The sequence below is a fragment of the Sus scrofa genome, chromosome 1 (genome assembly GCF_000003025.6).
Source record: "Sus scrofa isolate TJ Tabasco breed Duroc chromosome 1, Sscrofa11.1, whole genome shotgun sequence".
Taxonomy (NCBI): domain Eukaryota; kingdom Metazoa; phylum Chordata; class Mammalia; order Artiodactyla; family Suidae; genus Sus; species Sus scrofa.
The window spans coordinates 221,013,785-221,034,849 of record NC_010443.5 but is presented as its reverse complement, the minus strand read 5'-3'; the positions used below and the strand labels follow the sequence as shown (position 1 = coordinate 221,034,849).

Sequence of the window (21,065 nt, the reverse complement as noted above, 5' to 3'; positions counted from 1 at the left end):
AGGGAAGTCTAAACTCTTTTTTATAGCAGTCAAGTTTTACATTGTTTTCAGCAAATTTTTGATGGGTTAATTTAATTCACTGGTTCTTCATCCCAGCACATTAGAATCACTTGCAGAGCTTTTAAAAACTACTAATACTTGGTCCCACCTGCGGATTGTTTATTGTATCTGTATTTGAAAGCATCACCCCCCAACTCAGGTCGCTGTAAAGGGCAGCCAGGATTGAGACTTTTGAATTGTGTTGGCCATTTTTGTTTTGTTTTGTTTTTAGGCATATGAAGGTTCCCAGGATAGGGGTCTAATTGGAGCTACAGCTGCTGGTCTGTGCCATAGCAATGTGGGATCTGTGTCTGCGACGTACACCGCAGCTCATGGCAATGTTGGATCCTTCGCCCTCTGAGCATGGCCAGGGATCGAACCCAAAACCTCATGGTTACTAGTCAGATTCATTTCTGCTGCACCATAAGAGGAACTCCCTTGTTGGTCATTTTATTTCTGGCTTTCTTGACTGCACTTTGCCTGTGTTTTCCTTGAACACAGCTGTCACTTGTCAGAGGCTTAGGCTGGTGCATGTGTCATCTTATGTGTGCCCTCTAACCATAGTGGGTCTTTATCAAGTTCAGGCAGTTGTTTCTGGGTCACTCAAGAGCAGTCAAAATTTCACCACCATCCAAAAGACATTTTCTGGCAATAAAGGTGACAAATTCCCTCTGATGCATTGAATGAGAATGAGCCTAACATTTGGAATTGTTCTTTGCCTTGCTGGTTAGTCTTGACAGAATCCCTGTGACTTTCTATGGAGTTACACAGGCACTTACTGAAGGCTTTTCACTGTCTAACACTGATCAGAGCACTGAGAATGACTCCAGATAAAACTGTAGCATGGGGGAGTTCCCTTTGTGACACAGCGGAATCGAACCCGACTAGGATCCATGAGGATGTGGGGCCTGATCCCTGGCCTCACTCAGTGGGTCAGGATCCGTCGTTGCCATGAGCTGTGGTGTAGATTGCAGGCATGGGCTCAGATCCTGTGTTGCTGTGGCCGTGGCTGGCAGCTGTAGCTCTAATTTGACCCCTAGCCTGGGAAGGGAATGTCCATGTGCCTCAAGTGTGGCCCTTAAAAAAAAAAAGAAAAAAGAACGTAGCACAGAGGGTCCAAGAGCTTATATCCTCACAGAGGGGACACACATGAGACCCAGTGGAGGGGAGAGTATATTCTGGCCTGTTCAGTGAGTGCTGCGGAACAGTGAGGGGGAATTGGTATCATATAAAAATACCACAGAGTAAATAGAAATGGTGCCACGCCTTGAGAATGGGTAGAATTCTACTGTTATAAAGGAAGCTGGAATTCTAGGCCTATAGGACAGTCTCGTAAGACAGGCATAGTGGTGAGAGCAATTAAGTCACCAGCCCACTCTGAGTCAGTAGAGAGTAGAAGTATTTGAGCACTACCCAAGGCAAGAAGAAGCAATCCTGTCCCTATGAAGGACCCTCACATGCCTGCTTGAGAGAGTAGACCTTGGTGAGAGAAGCTTTAAAAAGCCCTAATTTATAAAACTAAGTTTTGGGGAAGAAGAATGATTGCCTCTGGTGGGGAGATTATCTTAAGAAGGGCAGGAGGGGAGTTCCTGTTGTGGCGCAGTGGAAATGAATCCAACTAGCATCCATGTGGATGTGGGTTCGATCCCTGGCCTTGTTCAGTGGGTCAGGGATCTGACGTTGCCATGAGCTTTGGTGTAGATTGCAGATGTGGCTCAGATCCCATGTTGCTGTGGCTGTCGCATAGGCCTGCAGCTACAGCTCTGATTCAACCCCTAGGCTGGGCACCTCCATATGCCATGGGTGCGGCCCTAAAAAGCCAAAAAAAGAAAAAGAAAAGGTACACAGAAATTGACAGAACAATGTAAATAAACTATAATAAAAAAATAAAAACCTAAAGAAAGAAAGAAAAGGGCAGGAGGTGGAGAGTGTGGATTTACTGGGTCATTAGAAATACTTTATCTGAATTAGGAGGTGCTAACAGATGTGTACATTTACCAAATTTCATCAAATTCTGCACTTAAAGTCTATTCATTTTATTCTTTATAAATTATGTTTCAATTTAAAATTATCTTTTAAAGCTCTTTTTATAAGGAAAGAGAACCTTTGGATTAAGACATAAAACCTAGAGTAAATCTGTCATGGTTCAGCGGAAATGAATCCAACTAGTATATATGAGGATGGGAGTTCAATCCCTAGCCCCGCTCAGTGAGTTAAGGATCCAGCGTTGCCATGAGCTGTGGTGTGCATCGCAGACACAGCTGTGGCTGTGGCGTAGGCCGGCAGTTGTAGCTCCTCTTCAGCCCCTAGCCTGGGAACTCTATATGCCATGGGATCGGCCCTAAAAAACAAATAAATAAATAAATAACTTAAAACAGTAGCAACAAATGGAAACATAAGATTAGGGTTCTGATTCAAACACTCTTAAAAATTCTTAAGAGATAGTTGGAGAAATTTGAATACTGACCAGATAAGCAATAATTTTAAATTATCTTTTTTAAACTTCGATAGTGTTAGATTTGTAACTTTTTTTTTTTTTTTTGTCTTGCCTTTTCTAGGGCCACTCCCGCGGCACATGGAGGTTCCCAGGCTAGGGGTCTAATCAGAGCTGTAGCCGCTGGCCTAAGCCAGATCCACAGCAACGTGGGATCCGAGCCTTGTCTGCAACCTACACCACAGCTCACAGTAACGCCAGATCCTTAACCCACTGGGTGAGGCCGGGATCGAACCCGAAACCTCATAGTTCCTAGTCAGATTTGTTAACCACTGCACCACGATGGGAACTCCAATTTGTAATTATTTTTAAGAGTTCTTTGTTTTAAGAATATACACTAAAATATTTATGGATGAAATGATAGTATCTCTAGCTTTTGCTTCAAACTAATCCAGTGTGAGTGGGTGAAGAAAGTATAGGTGAAACCAGATTGGTGATCATTATTGAAAAGCCAGTGATGGGAACAGAGGGATTTATTATACTCATCTACTTTTGTGGATGTTTAACTGTTCAGTAACAATAAAAACTATTACTATATTTGCATTTTAAAAAATCACAATTGGTTCTTGAATGGAAAGTGCTTAGGGAAAGTGTTTTCTAGGAAGTGTTCTGGCACTTGGAGTGATTAACTATTGAGACTCTTTGGAGGTTACTGCAGTAATTTCAACATAATGATGAATGGAGCTAGAGAAGAAGGAATGAAGACAAATGCCCTGCTTTGTTTACTTAAAGTAAGGCCAAGGCACTTGAGATGCTTCCTATTTGCTATTAGGGGACACATCAGGTCATGGGGGCATTGAAGGTTATTTGGAGGGCTGCATTCAGTACTTTCTGTGTGTGCTGAGGAGGGCAGTGGTTTTGTGAAGGAATCACCCAGCAGTTCCGGTGGCTAAAGATCCAGAGGAGGGAGTGCTGTGCTGTTGATTAGTGGACAAAGTACCATTCACGGAATTAGGAAAGGTATGTTCCAGTCCAGCTTTGTGACCTCAGGCATGTCCTTAGCCTTCAAAAGCCTTAGCTTGGAAATACATTAAAATTTAAATGATGTCTGATGCCTCACTTTGAACTTTTTGCCTCCATTCACCTTTTGTCTGGGTGTGTGTGTGTGTGTGATTTTTTTTTTTTTAATTCTTTTTCTGTGGTATATGGAAGTTCTCAAGCTAGGGTCAAGCCACAGCCACTCTAGAAGCAATGCCAAGTAGTTATGCTGTGAGCCACAAGAAAAGTCCTTTTTTAAACTAGTAGTTATTTCGTTATTTTAAACCGGTAGTTTCCAAAGTGGGTCACCTGCACCAGAGTCGTGTATGCGGGAGTCAGTGAGGGTGTCAGAAATGCACATCACTGGGCCCCCAACCCAGACCCTCAAAATGATTTTCTGGCAGCAAGTGCCTGGAAATCTGCATTTTAGCAAACATCCCAGGCGATGCTTATAAACAATGGACTTGAAGAGAACAGTTTTGTTTTTTTTTTTTCCCACTGTACAGCAAGGGGGTCAGGTTATCCTTACATGTATACATTACAATTACATTTTTCCCCCACCCTTTCTTCTGTTGCAATATGAGTATCTAGACAAAGTTCTCAGTGCTATTCAGCAGGAGAAGAGAACAGTTTTTGAGTTTATCATCTTTTACTTCTGATTGCCTCAAAATACAATCAGTACTTGAATTCATTTTCTTCTCAAAATATAATGGATTTCAAAACTTTACTTTAAAAGAAAGTTGTGATCAAATTCTTATCACATGGCATTGTGGGTAGATATAAATTTTTTATTTGTATTATTATGTTTATAATACATAATTTAGGAAATAATAGATACACAAGAAAAAATGTAACAACCTGTAATTCTCTAGCTTTAGGAAAACATTGTTAAACAGCTTTATTTTATATCCTTACAGATACGTAAACTTAGCACTATAATTATTTTAAAAAATAGGTTTATTTTCTTCCTATTTTAAAAACTCACAACACATTATGCTCATTTTTCAATGTTAATAAATAGAATACTCACATTATATATATATATGTAATTATAACCTATATCAACATTTCTAATGGCCAAATTAAATTATTTTGTGTAAGTGTACCAGAGCTTATTTCACCAGTTTCTTGTTGGCACTCTGTGGTATTTGCCTCTTTTTTTACACATGAAAACAGTGAACCTCCTTTTATATCTTTTTGTGCATCCTTAAGGTAAAACTTCTAGAAAGCAAATTGCTAAGTCAAAGAATTTTTTAATTCCTTTTAAGCGATTTTGAAGAGTTAATATTCGCTATAGGAAAAAAATGGCAAATACAGAGAATAGTTTAAATTACCATAGCTTCCAGATAGCATATATGTAATGTATGTATATATGTATATGTACATATAGAATCATACCATACATAGAATTTTATGTTTTTCTCATTTAACCATAGAGTATAAAGGTCTTTCCATATCAACCACATTGAAAATTCTGTTATGTGCATTATCACATAATACTTAATCGAATTTTTCTGCCTTATCAGTGAGGACCTATTAAGTACCTAATGTATGCAAAAGCATATCTAAGATGTGAGAGAAACAAAGTCGATTAGAAATGTGTGGTGCCCTCAAAATGTTTATGGACAAGAAAGGAATCTAAGAGAATCACAAAAATCAGCTAGCACTTTGTACTATAGATCTTGTAAGAGAGTCTTAAAGATGGGCTGTGAGCTTTCAAAGAAAGGAGAGTGGATTTCAGGTAGGGAGATGAGGGAAGGCTCAGAAGAGGAGTGGTGGGAGGGTGAGGAGGGTAAGCAGGGCGGACATGCTATTAGAAGAGGAGACCCCACTTTCTACACTGTGGGTTCCACATACTGGATGCAGTCCCCACCCCAAAAAGGACCACAGGTGTAGTGGCAGATAAACTTGGGGAGATAAGTTGGTGCCACATGGCAGGTGGTGTAGCATATCTGGCTGAGCGGCATAGGCTACGTTGCCAGAGTGGTGGGGAACTTTTTAGGTTTTTGAGGTTTTGTTTTAGCTGGAGTTAAGGATGGGATTTGAGCTGAGTGGGTGTTCTGTTCTGCAGCACCGTGGGAGAGGGTAAAATGGTGAAGGGAAAGAGGCAGACAGGATGCTACGCTGGTGGCCCAGACCAAGCTCGGTGGTGGCACCAGAACAGAGGGAAGAGAGGCACTGTGGAGTTAGAATGACCCCTTCAGATGGGGTCATAAAGGGAAGGGACTAGAGTCAAGAAGGCCTTGTGGGTTTGATTTTGGATGGCTTTGGATAGTAGTGCCACGTATTCAAAAAGAAAACACCAGAAAAGCACTTGAGAAAATGAGTTGCAGGCAGCTTTTTTTTTTTTTTTTTAAACCGTTTAGTCCATTTTATTTGGTTCTAGCATCATATATATTCTACACCCTTCTCCTTCCTGATAGGCAGTAATTTGGAATATACCTGTAAGTGTGGAAGCCTTCAGTCAAGAGGACCATTAAACCCCCAGACATCCCAGCATGAGCAAGAGGTGGGGACCACGGAAGGGAAGCCCATCAGCGGCCAGGATACCTTCCCCCCTCAGGAAACCACATTGTCTGCAGTGAACCTGACAGATGACCAGATAGCCGCTGGCCTCTATGGTAATTTTCTCCACTCACAGCCTTTCTCAGCATCAGGATTCTAGGACCAGAGTTGTCAGCCTTCCATTCTAATACCTTCCAGTCTAATACCAGTGTGCCTTATAAATTGTCCTGGAAGAATGATTACACGGTTGTTAGGAAGGTAGGCCTGTAATAACTTTGATTATCAAAGAAAGCCATGCAGTCCCCTTAAGAAAACTCACCTGATGTTGCAAATTATAAAATATTTTGAACAGCATTTCACTTTTTCACAGTCTGGCAAGCATAAATTTTTTCCAGGTTATCTCAATGGAAAAGAAAAAAAGATTAATGATAATCGCTATTGTAGTGCCTAGATGGTTTTTGAGGAACAAGTGAGACATGACATTACTTTATAAACAGTAAAGCCTGATTATAGATGGTAGTTGTCACTGCTTTTGTTGTGTCTGGAAGGACTAATGGATTTTTTTTTTCCATTTAACAGACATTATTAATAGAACTTTGAATTATTTTTTTTTTGCATACATACAACTTTCCAATGGATTTTGAGAAAATTTCTCATATATACACTCCAGGATTTATATTTACATGAGTAAAAAAATGTACATTAAGAAAGAGTATCTGTTCACTTCTATGGGTATGAGTTATATTAATTTTGACCACCGTGATTCACTTTTCCACAGTATGTACAAATAACGAAAGTACACTGAAGTCCATCATGAAGAAGAAAGATGCCAACAAAGATTCAAATGGAGCGAAGAAGAATCTTCAGTTTGTTGGCATTAATGGAGGGTAAGGACAGATGGTGGTACTCGTGTTTATACATGGTCTGTTTCCTTTGCTTCCTGCCTACTCAAGTCATATTTAAAGATGCCTAGTCTGGGTTGCTGCCGCATCTGGGTAACCGAAGATTGCCTCCTCAGAAAGGTGCATTTGGGCTTCTCTCCTCTCTTCTTGCTGTCTTTGAGGATATTTCTCTCTTGAAAGGATACCTGATGAAGCTGAGTAGTTTACATCTTCTCACCTCTGATCTGAAACAAATGGCCTTCAACAAAAGCAGCAGACGGCAGGTTCCCTGCACTGTTGGACAGCTGGTCCTTAAGCTGTGTCAGACCTCAGCCACAAAGAGACTGAGAGCATCATTCTATGGGCCAGGGGTAGCCATCCATTCCTTCACAATGGGTTGTTTTTGCTTAGCTCTCCATGTTGACAAACCAAATAGTAAGGTCTTTTACCTGAAGAGTAACCTCACCATGCCATCAGTTCTTTACTTTCTAAATAGAATGTGTATTCCTTCTCTTTTAATTGGCCCAGGTAAATGGTTAAGCCTGTTCATCCTCCTACAGTTGAATCAAAGCAGTAAATCTATTAATTGACACCTGGCCTCGCCAAGAAGGCTATAGAGCAGTTAGTTGAGGTAATATCTATAGTAAAGTATACCATGATGATTTAACTCAGTGGTGCCTGTTTACCAAATCTTTAAAATTTTATTGGATAATGTGTCCCACATTTTGGAGGCTATGTATCAGAGGAACTGTTGGTTACTTACATAATCTGTTTGTCTTGACCCTAGGAGAGTTAATAGATCAAAATAGGAAGAATGAAAAGGGGGAAGAAAAGGAATAGGAAAAATGAACAACTGCAGACCTGGTTTCCATAATATAAGTTTCCTTTGATTTATACTAAGCCAGAGGTTCTATGTACCTACATACATATTTTTTTTTCTACAAGGTTACCAATTGACAACCTAGGTTATCCTTTTTAAGTGAGACCCATTCAAACAACCAGACTTCTCTATAGATCTTACAACAAACTTCTAAGTATAGGGTTAAAACCACTGGTGAAATTTCTATAGTCAGTTAACAGCTTTCCCTTCATAACAATTTCTGTCCCTGGGTCTTTATGGGCACACCTCGCATCTCCTGAACTCCCAATTGCCACCTAGGTATGAAACAACTTCAAGTGATGATTCCAGCTCAGAGGAAAGCTCTTCTTCCGAGTCAGATGACGAGTGTGATGTCCCTGACTGTCCTCCTGAGGAAGAGGAGGAGGAAGAGGAGGACGGAGTCACTCGGGGAATGGCGGAAGGGCAGCGTGCAGTTAATGTGGAAGGTTTCAAGTCCACCAGGGTGGAAGATGAAATGCAGGTTCCAGAATGTGAACCTGAGAAGGTGGAAATCAGAGAGAGGTGTGGTACACCCCCCCTTCCCTCCCCCTTCCCACGTTTGATGTACTTTGGCAGTAGAATTGACTGGTTAGGAGATTGTACACTTGTATCTTAGTTTGGTCTTTTCCGATTTCCAAAGGAGAGCTAAACTTTACCTGTTCCTCAGAGGTATGTATATCTTGTCATGATGCTAAGAAGTGCTAGTGCGGAACTAGATCTCTTATGGGTAGCAAAAAGAAGGGCTTGCTATCTGTTCACGTTTGTTTCTTTAACGATTTGCAATCTAATTTTTTACGTGGAGTCACCATCTGCATAACTATTAAGCACCACAAAAGTTGCCATTGTTTGAACTTAAAGGCCTGTTAGAAGTTTTTGTGAATAGCACATTTCACATTTTAAAGTTTTAGATTTTACCATTAGCCATTTATCCTCCTACAGGTGTCAGTACTGTTATTATAGGATCATTGTGTATGAGAGGAACTGTTTTTGGCCTCAACTGAAGACCACGTTTAACTGTAAGAATGATGTAATCAGTCATGTGCCCATATTTTGTTGCTCATTGAGTGACTAGAAACACCACAAGAGTGGATTTGGGACCATCATAAACAGCAGCTGAAATATCAAATAAACACTTTGGTTGGCTGAATGACGTACCTAAAAATGTAGTCAGTCTTAAAGACTTAGCAAATATGGAGTCAATGCTTATAAAACAGGAGAGAGTAGAACAGATGGAATTTCAGTATAGTTTTTCACCATATGAAGTATAAATAAAACATTTCAGAAAAGTCATCTCTATTTAATTTGGCAAATGAATGTTTAACTGCATTAGCACAAGGTAAGTGTCTTTAGTTTATATTTCCAAGTATTTTCAAATGGTTTAATATCTTGACATCTGTTGGTTTTTTAACAGCTTTATTGAAGTATAATTTATCTGCTATATGTCATCTGACTTTTAAGCTTATATTTTCATGTCAGTTAAACAAACACTTCCTGAGTCACCAAATGTGATTTCAGATGTGGTTTTAATAGTCAGCATAGCAGGTATGGGGTAATTCTGACCTCCTCAACCCCTCAACAGTACAAATATTTTTAAGAACTTAGAACAGGGAGTTCCCTTTGTGGCTCAGTGACAACAAACCTGACTAGTATTTATGAGGATGCAGATTTGATCCCTGGCCTCACTCAGTGGGTTGGGGGATCCAGTGTTGCCATGAGTTGTGGTGTAGGTCACAGACACAGCTTGGATCTGGTGTTCCTGCAGCTGTGGTGTAGGCCACCAGCTACAGCTCCAATTCGACCCATAGCCTGGGAACCTCCATGTGCCACAGGTGCAGCCTTTAAAAAAAAGCAAAAAAAAAAAAAAAACTTAGAACAAAAAGAGTGGAAAATATCCACATGTTATTCCATGAGGTGGTCACATGGGCCAAAGTGGTAGAGCCAAAATCTCCTCTTATGAATAGACCTGAGTTCTGGCTGGAGGCCTTGACTCTATATGGTAGCATCAATCCTCAGCTGCCTAGCACCACCACCACCTGCCGAGGCTGACTTAGAGCCTCTTGGCTTGTAAAGGATGACAGAGTTTGAGGTAAACATGCCTTTCCCTTTGTGGCCAGTCGTGAGCTTTCTTTCTTTTTTTTTCCCCCCCTTTTAGATATGAATTAAGTGAAAAGATGTTGTCTGCATGCAACTTACTGAAAAATAATATAAATGACCCCAGAGCTTTGACCAGCAAGGATATGGTAAGTCTGACCTACACTGTCCCTGTACAGAGTGCCTGAGTGGACACCATTGTTAAGGCATCTCTAGCCTGTGCTTGAGCTATTGTTGTCTGCATGCTTTCCCCCAAACTATTCCTAGCGTGTGTGGGCAGAGAGAACCTCCTCTGTCCTGCTCGCTGGACCACACCATGAATGCTTCCCTGGATCCGACTTCAGACACCCTTTATCCACCCTGTACTTCCTTAGGGGTTGAGCATCTGCAAGGCACCTACTTGCCTGTGGAAAGGAGGGCTAATTTCAATCATTCATTATCTTTCTACATCTTCTGCTGCTTGCAGAACTTTGTGATCCAGGGAGCAGAATCCGGGAATTTTTTGTTTTTTAAGTTAGCCTATGTTTTTAAAAAGAAACCTATCTGGGCTGAGGTCAGCATTCCTTTCAGTTATGAAACTACATATTATGTTCTGATGTGGAATGCAGGCAGTCACTATTTTTAAACCTAGAAATAACTGCACTTGTCATCTTCTCACAGTTTGAGAGATTCAGAGCAAACAGCAAAGAAGTTGTAGTTGCCTTAGGTGACATGAATAGCACAACATAGGACCGTTAAATGTTTCCATGGCCATGGTGAATCTGATGTCATCACCAAGTCTTTCACTATTCCATTTATTGGTGACATTTAGATAGGTGGCTTCTTTCCCAGGTCTGACAGATCTTCTCATTGACAGCTCTCTTCAGTGCATTAAGAAAGTGTAGCATCCCATGTTATTTTAGATATTAATGTACATTCACATCTTTGCATGTTAGCAATAGATTTACTATGAAGTTTTTTTTCTTTTTTAATGATTTTTTTATTTTTTTCCATTACAGTTGGTTTACAGGTTCTGCTGATTTCTAGTTTTATGCTGAATAACTTAATTCCACAGCTAGTGAGAAAGTTCATTCATAGGTCTCACAAGATTACAATGTTATATCACCAAAATGTTAGGACTAGAAGGGACTTATGGAATTATTTAATGCTGGAAAGGCAAGTAGTTTTCCTCATACAGCAAACACAGTCTGAGGAGTAATTGGTGGTGGTTGTCATCAGCATGAGGAGTGTGGGGGCGTGTGTCCATGAAGCCAGTCTATTCTGGTCCCTCCTGTTTTAACTGAGGCCCTAAAGATTATAAGTCTTGTCTGGAGTGTCAACTACTAGTTAGTGCTGGAATTAGAATTTACTTACCTTAAATACTGGTCCATGTTTTGTTTATCCTGGATAAATCATATTACCTTATTACATAGCTTCTTTTTTTAAAATTATGCTGTCTTCTCATATTTGTTTATATGGCTATAGGAACAAATTTATCAGAGTCAGCTGAGTCTTGACATTCAAATACTGTGCTGAAAAAGGAGCATGACCGTGATGTTTACAGAAGAAAATACTAAATGAAATCCCTGGCCTGGAGGGACATGAAACTACATATTGAACTCCATCAGTATAGACTGAGTGCCTGTCTATGCCTTGGTCACAATAGTAAAACCGGGAAAGGTCATTGCAGTGTTAATATTTCCCACTAGGTTTAACCCGAACTTGGAGTAGAAATTGGGTTGCCTACATGGGTATGTCTCCCAACCTAGTGCTGTGGAAATGTTGAAGAAGTTGAGGTTTGTCTGGATAGGAAGGAAGCAGCACAATTAAGTGTGTTAAGTAATTTCTCATGTCCTGAGTACTGTGAAAATCACTTAAAGGCTAGCATACCTACATAATAATAATTCAGTAATAAAGGGATCCTGGCCTACGTGGTGCACATGTATTGCCTAATTTGTCTTCATCACAAACACTGTAAAGGGAGGGTATTTTCATTATCCCCATTTTGCAGATGAGGAAACTGGGGTACAGAATAAGTATCTTCCAGAGCATTGTACAGCTCATCATTAGCAGAGCCAGAATTGAAACCTCTGGCAGTGGTATGACTCTTGCACAGTGCTATATGTCCTTTTTATAGAAGTTAGAATACACGAGTGTTTTAAAATCAGGAGGGATATTTCAGTGTGGAGTTTGAGGCTTCTCTGAGGGCTCTGGGTTTCATTAGTTGTTTTTTAAGAGTGAATTCTAACTGCATGCACTTTGACTATAAAAGGCCTGGTTTCCTGGGCCTTCAACGAGGCCTCAGAAGGGTCTATAAATAGAAGAACTCATGGCTGATTGCTTGGTGTTTTGGCAGAGGTTCTGTCTGAACACTCTCCAGCATGAGTGGTTCCGCGTGTCCAGTCAGAAGTCAGCCATCCCGGCCATGGTGGGGGACTACATCGCCGCCTTCGAGGCCATCTCCCCAGATGTTCTCCGCCACATCATCAACATGGCAGATGGCAATGGCAACACCGCCCTCCACTACAGCGTGTCCCACTCCAACTTTGAGATCGTCAAGCTGCTCTTGGATGCTGGTGCGTTGGTGGTCCCGGTCTCCACTCTCACGGCGCTCGAGGCTGTGACTCATCTTCAGGGAGCTGGTTGGCCCACTCCTCAGTTCTGGGACCCTTCTAAACTCCTTCTCATTGCTTGTCCCCATGATGTGGCAGCAGTTGTGTTCTTGAGTCACTCATAGGAGGCTTGACATTTAAACAGAACTGAGTGACACCGTTTCCAGATCTGTCTTGCAAGGAGGTGTTGAGGATAGTCTTGGCTGTGATTCAACTGCGTTCAAGTGAGGTGTATCCCTGGTAACAAACGGTGGCGCACATTCCCTCCGGAGCTGAATCGTGCAGGCTTGGTGGGTTCAGGCGGAATTCTACCTCTTGGACCAGAGGTGTAGCTCTAGTGTTTGTGGTCTGCTTTGTTTGTCCTTGCACCAAGTCCCCTCCACCAGCTGCCTTGCAGAGCTGCACAGTTGGTCCATATGAGGACCAGGCAAAGCCACTGTAACACTGTGGTAGAGTCACCACTATTCCCACCCAAATTTACCCTGTTCCTGGGGAGTCAGCATAAAGAAACAGAAAAAGTGTTGTTCCTACATCTGAACCATAGTTATGAGAACAGTGAACATCCTTGGTTTTTTTTTTTTTTTTTTTTTTTTTTTTTTTTTTTGTCTTTTGTCTTTTTGTCTGTTGTTGTTGTTGTTGCTATTTCTTGGGCCGCTCCCGCGGCATATGGAGGTTCCCAGGCTAGGGGTTGAATCGGAGCTGTAGCCACCGGCCTACGCCAGAGCCACAGCAACGCGGGATCCGAGCCGCGTCTGCGACCTACACCACAGCTCACGGCAACACCAGATCGTTAACCCACTGAGCAAGGGCAGGGACCGAACCCGCAACCTCATGGTTCCTAGTCGGATTCGTTAACCACTGCGCCACGACGGGAACTCCCATCCTTGGTTATAATTGAAACTTGCCAGTCCAGTATATAGTCAATGAATGCATTAAACACGGAGCGAGGGGCTGGTACATAGAAGGGCCTCCTTGAGAAATAGTGAGCTTTTAGCTTTTTGTTCAGATGGAACCGCCAGTGATACACTTAGTCCCTAAATCACTTTTATTTATTTTGAAATACATATTTTTACTTTATGAGACTGGTACAGAATTCATAGTACTCTGGTCTAATTAACGAGAACACAATGTAAACATCTGATTTAGAAAATGCAAAAAATTGTCCAGTTTTTCCATACCGCTTCTTGACCCAACTGTCCAGTTTTTCTCTGCTCTGTTTTGGGAGTGTTGGGTTAATGCAGAGAAAGCAAACATACTTTTTTTTCCCGAAGTTTGCTTACTCCCAGTTAGAGGCCATGTTAGGATAAAACTGTTTCCATCTTAAAGAAAGGAATTCCAAGCCTCCTTCCCTTCAGACTTTACAGACTATAAACAGAGCTGGTGATACCGTCAGCCTGAGTTACTGTTTAAACAGAGAAGTGGATACTGTCCAGGAAAGCTAAGGACAAGATTTCAGGACTGATCCTGAAAGTAACAGTTTTCATCTATCCTTGGAAAATTGGCATGGACAAGCTATTTTAGTAAACTGAATGATTTTAGTGATCAAATGATTGTTGGATGCCTTTGGTTAATTACATTTCTGGATTTACTTCACTTGCTACTGCTCCCCATTATAGACTGAGATTATAGCTGCATGAAGCAAGTTTATGAATCTAGGATATTAGCAGCCTCGGCAAAGAACTGAATGCCAAAGATAACCTAGAAGCCTCAAAGAGCATATCTGCTCACCTGCTTCTCCACCAGACAGCTTTTTTTTTCCTTTTGTACATCAAACAATAGGCACTGTTGTAAATGCCATTGTACCCCTAGTGTGCAGCTGTTTTAGCACTCAGGAGCAGTTTCCACAGTGCCTTCTCTTCTCACCCCTGAGGATGGAAACGGTATAAGCATTTTAATCCTATCTGCTTACACATAAAAAGCTTCTTTCCTGCAGTCTCCATTCCTTTCATTTTATTAGAAAGTTCTGGAGGAATTTTTGAATGCCTAGAGGATAATTTAGGCCCTGAAGACTGCTGAAGAATTTTAGGACTAGAAAAGGGCTGGTTTATTGGGTCTGGGAGTCCCTGGCAGTTTCTGAGGGACGGAACTGCAGTTGCTCTCAGACCAGTTCCTGGAACTGGGTGTCGTGTGACTGGCATTCTACTCCCAAGGGCCCCAGACGAGTCAGAGCAGCAGACTCAGGGTCTCAGAGTGAGCAGTGGTTTATGAGTGGGAAACGCCATCTTCAGTGTTCCCTGCATAACTCTTTACAAATCCTCCTTTCCTTTGTAGCTCTCACCACCTCCTTCATTTCAAAACGGTGATTTTCTAGACACAGATTAATGTCTCGATCCCACATTATTGTTTATTCTTCAAAGCAACTATTACTTAGAACAGCCCCCCCGCCCCGGACCTCCAAGCTGTTGTGATTCAACCACCAGTCGCAAAGAAGAGGTGCTGTAAAACCTTGCTCTCATTTCTCATGAAGTAGAAAAAAATATTTTCTTTGGTTTGGTATGAAAACACCCCTCCATTCCCTTCTGGGACTTTGACAACCTGAGACCATTTCACAGGGCTTTTCCTCACCCCATCCCTGTAGTTCACGGACACACCTGATGCTGTGAGGAGATGGCACCTCCCTAAAGAGACGCGTGTCTTTGCAGATGTGTGTAACGTGGATCACCAGAACAAGGCAGGGTACACCCCCATTATGCTGGCAGCCCTCGCCGCCGTGGAAGCAGAGAAGGACATGCAAGTTGTGGAAGAACTCTTTGGCTGTGGGGACGTGAATGCCAAAGCCAGCCAGGTGAGTGTGCGTGCTTGCAGGGCATGTGTTGGCCAACTTGGCTCTGACCTACACAGGTACCCCCGCCACGCTGCCATCATAAGCAGCTGCCCGTGGTCCTGGGTGACCAGACACACCAGTGGAACAGTGGCTTAACTTCACATTGGCAGTGTCTCCCTCCTTCTCCTTGTCTTGCCTCTGTTTGGAGGAGTGTATACCATAGGGAAGCATGCCTATAAGTGACAGGGAACACCCCCGCCCCCGTCTTCCTGGTCTGCCTCTGTGTGTTGTATCTTCATACCAGGCACAGTGCCCCTCATCCAGATGTGTTCACCGTTGTGACCATTTTCTGAACTTTCCAGCTCCATATGTTCCAGATCCTCCAAGCTAAAGGGAAAAATTGACTCATTACTTTGCTGTCTTGCTGGTTAGGCCTGCTCATGAGAAACTCATTTCTCAATGCCTGCCATCACCCAGCCCCAAGTAGTTCCCTGCCCACGTTTTCTTCTGTCATTACTCTCCTTCCTCCCTTCCCCTGGCCCAGCCCCCACTGCAGGTCACCCTGCCAGCCCAGCACGTGCTTTTGAAGTCCTCTGGTGTTTCTTCCCACAGGCAGGACAGACAGCCCTCATGCTGGCAGTCAGTCATGGGCGGATAGATATGGTGAAGGGCCTGCTGGCCTGTGGGGCTGACGTCAACATCCAGGACGACGAGGGTTCCACCGCCCTGATGTGTGCTAGTGAGCATGGCCACGTGGAGATTGTCAAGCTGCTGCTGGCCCAGCCGGGCTGCAATGGCCACCTGGAGGACAACGTAAGCTGTCTCTGTTGGGCCTCTGTGCTCGGGGCCTGCAGGAGCCCAGGGTTGGAGGGGGTGGTTTCTGTGAGTGCCGCTTGACAGGGAGAGAGCAGATCCTTCTTTATTTTCCTCAAGAATTTGCACTGCCATCCAGGCCACTTCCCTTCACAGCCCAGCTTGACAGCATTTACTGTGTGCCAAATAATACTCCCATGAACTAGAGTGAAGGGTGGGAAATAAATAGGTCTCATCCTAAAATCATAAAAGGAAGAAGGTGATGCCATGTATGAGAACAGGTACTGAAGGGGATAAACAGATTTACAAGACAGTGAAATTCAGTGTCAGCAACTTCTGGGTACAATAATTAGGGAGAAAGGGTGAGGCCCCTGTTCCCTTTGGAAACCCTTCATGTGGGCCCATCAGAATAATCTGTGACATTTCATCAGCTAGGGCGTCTGGACTATCTTGGCTTCTTTTAGGCACATCATCCCATTGCTTCTCGGGCTGTGCCCATCATCACTCTAATCTCCTTCCTCTTCCACTTCCCAGGCTGTCCCAGCCCCAGATAACCCCTTGACTAGACAACACTCTAAGGAAAGCTGCTGCTCTGGCTATCTCCAAACCAAAGGGGATGGGTCTTGATAAGCCAGGGCACAGGAACTAACCTTTGGGTAGTGACGTGGTTCAAGATCCAAAGGTCCCAGAGGTCTGGCTGGGTTGGTTCTGCTTTTGAAAATTTATCTCTGTAGGGCATAGGTTTGGACCAGAGCAGCTTCCATCATTCCAAAACACTAAAAGGTTAGAGGGGAAGCATCCTCCTTTGCACTAAACTTCAGATCCCAGTGGGCCCACGCCAGCAGGAAGAGCAAATCAGTACAGGTATTTACTGGCATGAAGGACTGACTGGCTTCTGCAGTTGCAGTGACTCCATCCCCACCCTTAGTAGCCTGGGAGCTGTGGTTGTACCATATTCCCTTCTCTTCTGCTGTGGCAGAGGGCCAGCTTCCAACCTGTCTTTGCTTAAGAACAGTCTGGGTTTCCTGTGCCATGTGTTTGTTTGTTTGCTTTTACTTCTGCTCTCAGCAAAGAACAGCTTGTAGATCTAGCAGTAAGAGGCCATTGAGCCACAGTCACTTCCAGAAATCTGGTCCCCTTGGCCTATTGTCCACTTCCTTATCTGTAAAGGAGCAGGAGGGCATCCAACTGGCTTCCGGAAGAAAGGTAACTCCCAGAGTTCAGAGTGGGAGGGAAGACCATCAGGTTCAAACCACACACAGATTGTTTCCTGCTGCTGGTGACTAGAAGGAAACCCTTATTCTAAAACTAGACAGAATACATTGTTCTTGGGATTTTGTCTCTTTTAAAAAATATTATTACTTTTGATTGAGATATAGTGGATGCACAACATGCTATTTTTTGTCTTGATGGATCTTTATATCCATGTAAATTCTTGCATTTTATTGGAAACCAAGCATTTATCTGAAAAAGTTTTTTTCCCATATTTAGCATTTCCCCTCATATTTCCATAAGATACTTTTCTGCAAGGCAGCAGGATTCATTCAGTGCTTTATGGATAGATGTGACGCCTAACATTCTTCAAGGGTGGTCAAGGCGGAAGTATCAGTTCCCTCCCCAAGAGGAAGGTCAAGATCCTTGGCAAATTGCAGGTCGTCAAAACATACACCAGGCTACATGACTGCTCATTTGTAATTATAAGGAAAAAAAAGTGTTTCTACCCCCACTGTCGCCTGCTGCCCCCTGCTGGTGGGCAGGATGGTAGCATGAGCATCTTCAAGCACAGCCTGTTTTTGTGGCTCCTCAGTGCATAGGCTCACACCAAGCATAGTGAGGCAGCAACAAAGACAATGGGGTGATTCTCCTCTTGACCCAGGGCAGGCTGGGGCTGGCCCTCTGACATCCTTGTGTCCTTCAGGCTTAGCACCTCGAGGTCCAAAATAGGGTCCTAAAGGACTGAACAAACGGCTAGATTGTAGAATCTTATCAGCTACTGGAGGGTATTGTGTTGTTACCTTTTGTCTGCCTGGAAGTTGGAGAAACCCAATCTGGCTTGTTCTTTTCATCTCCTCCTAAGGATGGCAGCACCGCGCTCTCAATAGCCCTGGAAGCAGGACACAAGGACATTGCCGTTCTGCTGTACGCCCACGTCAACTTCGCGAAAGCCCAGTCTCCGGTCAGTGCGGTGCACCTGGCATTTGTAAACAGACCCAAAGCCACCAGATTAGTGAAACCCCCTTCCTCAGGGAGTTGAAGGAGGTGCAGGTTTTTGTGATCATTCTGAACAGAGTTTTGGCCTAGAACTTAAGGGTTCTTCACTTTTGCCCCACCCAGAAGAACAGGAGTGCTAAGGTTAGCATAGCAGAGGCAGGATGCCTGCTGGGCCTCACATCCTCACATGAAGGATTTATTCTGGACAGAATTATCCAAATGGCACATCCTGAGCCTTTGAATACACATCGCCTCCTGGCATTTTTCCTCCGATAGTGAGCAGCAGCCTGTGGTCCCAGAGTCCACTCTTAGCCCAAGTCAGCCTCCCAGGCCAGCTGGACGTGGCCCTCAGAGTCCAGCTGGCTCCAGGGCTACTCCCACTTGTGGACCTAGGTTCTGCATTCTGGCTCCCCTTGCTCTGGCTCAGGGTGGAAATCAGCTATGGTAGATGGAGTTCCTTCATCACAGAGGACATATCTGCCTGAGGTCAGTCATTAACCCCATTTTTTTCCTTTCCTGGTCTCTAGGGCACCCCAAGGCTTGGAAGGAAGACATCTCCTGGTCCCACCCACCGAGGTTCATTTGATTGATTGTGTGCAAATAGCCGTCCATTTATATGCCACCACCGTTTAGCTGCTAATTGTTCCTGTTGGGGTGACAGATACTGAATGTATATCGTGCCTGAGCTTACCAGCAAACAACACATAAAGCCAAGGGCTGAAGGCTAGAGCTGTCACAGTGGAAGCTGAGCCAGCAGGAGATTGCTGGCTGGGCACACACCACCTCCCTTCTGGCCATCTTCCCTCTGTGTAGAGCACACTTGCTGTCAAGTCTCTTCTCCTGCTCCGTTATGTACAGTTGTAGGAAGTTGTAACCTGACCTGAGTGGGCAACTTCTATTCCTTCTCTCCTCTCCACCCCGCACCCCCACCGCTGCTGAGAAGTGTCAGGTTCTCATTGACATGGTGTTTTTAAATGTTCTCACAAATATTTATATTTACTAAATGTGGAACCATTGGAAAACTCTTTGAAAATTCCATTCCAGGATGGTTTTGTTGCTTTCTCTTTTGTCTTTATTATTTTCAAGTAAGGAAGTGGAGATGACTTTGATCATCAGTGAATTGGGCCTGGGCTGGTAGGTTTCTGGTTTAAAAATAAAAGATGGAACTCTCAGACAGTATAAAACTTACAAAAGGAAGTCTTTTCAGTTGGTTTTATCTAGGTGGGTGTATTATATGACTTTTTATATAAAGGGTATCTATATAAAATTGACACAGTATTTTCAACTTTTATATTCCATAATAATTAAATACATGAAGAATGACCTGTAACATTACCATATTTTTATTAATAATTGCACAACTGTGTATCTAATGATAAAGGTTGAATTGTGTTAGAGGAATTGGCTACATATTTGCCTCTAGAGAAACATAGTATAGTTCTCCACATATTTATGGACTCCTTTATCCCACGTCACATTTGCTTTGGTCTTATATGTATTTAAATGTTTGAAGTGCCTTAGACTCTTGCCATATTTTCAAAATAAAATTTCATTAAGCACTTTTGCTTGTCCCTGCTTCCCCTCTGACGGCTGTCTGCCCCAATCCTATTGCCTTAGAGCAGGGGCAGCAAAAGCTGATGGATGGAGCATGCAGGGAGTGTGGGTGCCTGGTCCGATAATCTTGGGTTCCAGCAAGAGGAGACTTACTTCTGAAAGCACTACTCTGTTTCCAGCTCTGCTCATTACTTAGGTTGCACATCGTGAGCCTGAAATTTAAGACCTCATTAGGCAAACAGTTCATCAGACAGGTAACCTCCAAGTTAGCTCCAATGAGCTGACTCTTCTAAGGTGTGGTCTTTGGGTTTAAATGGGGGTTCGGGGCGGGGACAGCTTCTGGATGACTGGTTGAAACCTACAGTGATGAGAAAGGAAAGATGAAGCTGGACAGACTGTATTTCAGCATGGTGTTGGACCAACAGCACCTGTTTTCGATTGAGTCCATCTCATAAAATGAAGAAGCATGGCAGTCAAAATGCAAACTGGTTGTTTTGGCATGGTTGCTGGTGGTGAATTTTAACCAGGCTGTTTGTGAAAGCTGGGTGCATTGGAGAAATGTCACTGATGCTTTTTGTAAGCCTTTCTTTCTTTTTTCCTCTCCTTCCTTCTTTCATTTATTCATTCATTATGGAACTCAAGAAAAAGGCCAGAGAATAGATTTTCCCAACAGTCATCACAATGTTGGCACAGGAACCCCTGTGTCATGGGCTTAGAGCTTTGCGTATTAGAGAACTCACAGAAACTGAGGAAAGAGTGCTGTAATTCAGGCCCCCCTGGGGCAGTAACAGATGTTCCCCCAGTACTGTGTCGGGGCCTCTGGGGTAGAGAGGTCTCTGGGGCAGAGGGGCTGTGTTCTTCCTTGAACCGTCAAAGTGAGGTTATACCTTCCTGGTCTCATGAGTGTCTCTTTCCCTCCCAGGACAAGTCTGCTAGCTCTGGGATTTGAGCTAAATTTCATTTCTCGTAGTTATTCAAACCCAAGTTCCTTCAGAGAAATAGCACAATAAATTCAAGTAGAAGAGTTTGTGTTTGAAGAAAAGTGGGCTGTGAGTTTTCTGCACCTTAATGGCATGACATGCCTTTTGAGCAGGGAGGGCTGTATCCTAGGTGGCTTGCAGTCCTGGGAATTTTCATTGTTCCATTTGAGAAAGGAAGGCATTCATATTGTCCATGCAGGAAGAAAGGAATTTCTACATCTGTGGGCTGCATTTCAGATTTCTTGTACTAAGTTTTGCAAAAGATATATGAGTGCTTATTTTAT

General features: G+C 43.1%; 1 protein-coding gene across 25 annotated transcripts in view; it reads left to right on the top strand.

The window, feature by feature from the left end:
- KANK1 (KN motif and ankyrin repeat domains 1) overlaps positions 1-19,808 on the top strand; it is a 203,834-nt gene extending 184,026 nt beyond the window's left edge. For 11 of the 25 annotated variants that reach the window (XM_021064415.1, XM_021064452.1, XM_021064412.1 and 8 more), the window contains 9 exons: positions 5,935-6,132; positions 6,795-6,903; positions 8,057-8,299; positions 9,930-10,017; positions 12,204-12,489; positions 15,102-15,244; positions 15,836-16,036; positions 18,114-18,212; positions 18,775-19,808. In XM_021064415.1, coding sequence (XP_020920074.1) covers positions 5,935-6,132; positions 6,795-6,903; positions 8,057-8,299; positions 9,930-10,017; positions 12,204-12,489; positions 15,102-15,244; positions 15,836-16,036; positions 18,114-18,212; positions 18,775-18,837 — 1,430 coding nt within the window. In that variant the 3' untranslated portion in view covers positions 18,838-19,808. The remainder of the gene's footprint in view (positions 1-5,934; positions 6,133-6,794; positions 6,904-8,056; positions 8,300-9,929; positions 10,018-12,203; positions 12,490-15,101; positions 15,245-15,835; positions 16,037-18,113; positions 18,213-18,774) is intronic. The other 14 variants (XM_021064459.1, XM_021064463.1, XM_021064476.1 and 11 more) reach the window with 3 other exon arrangements.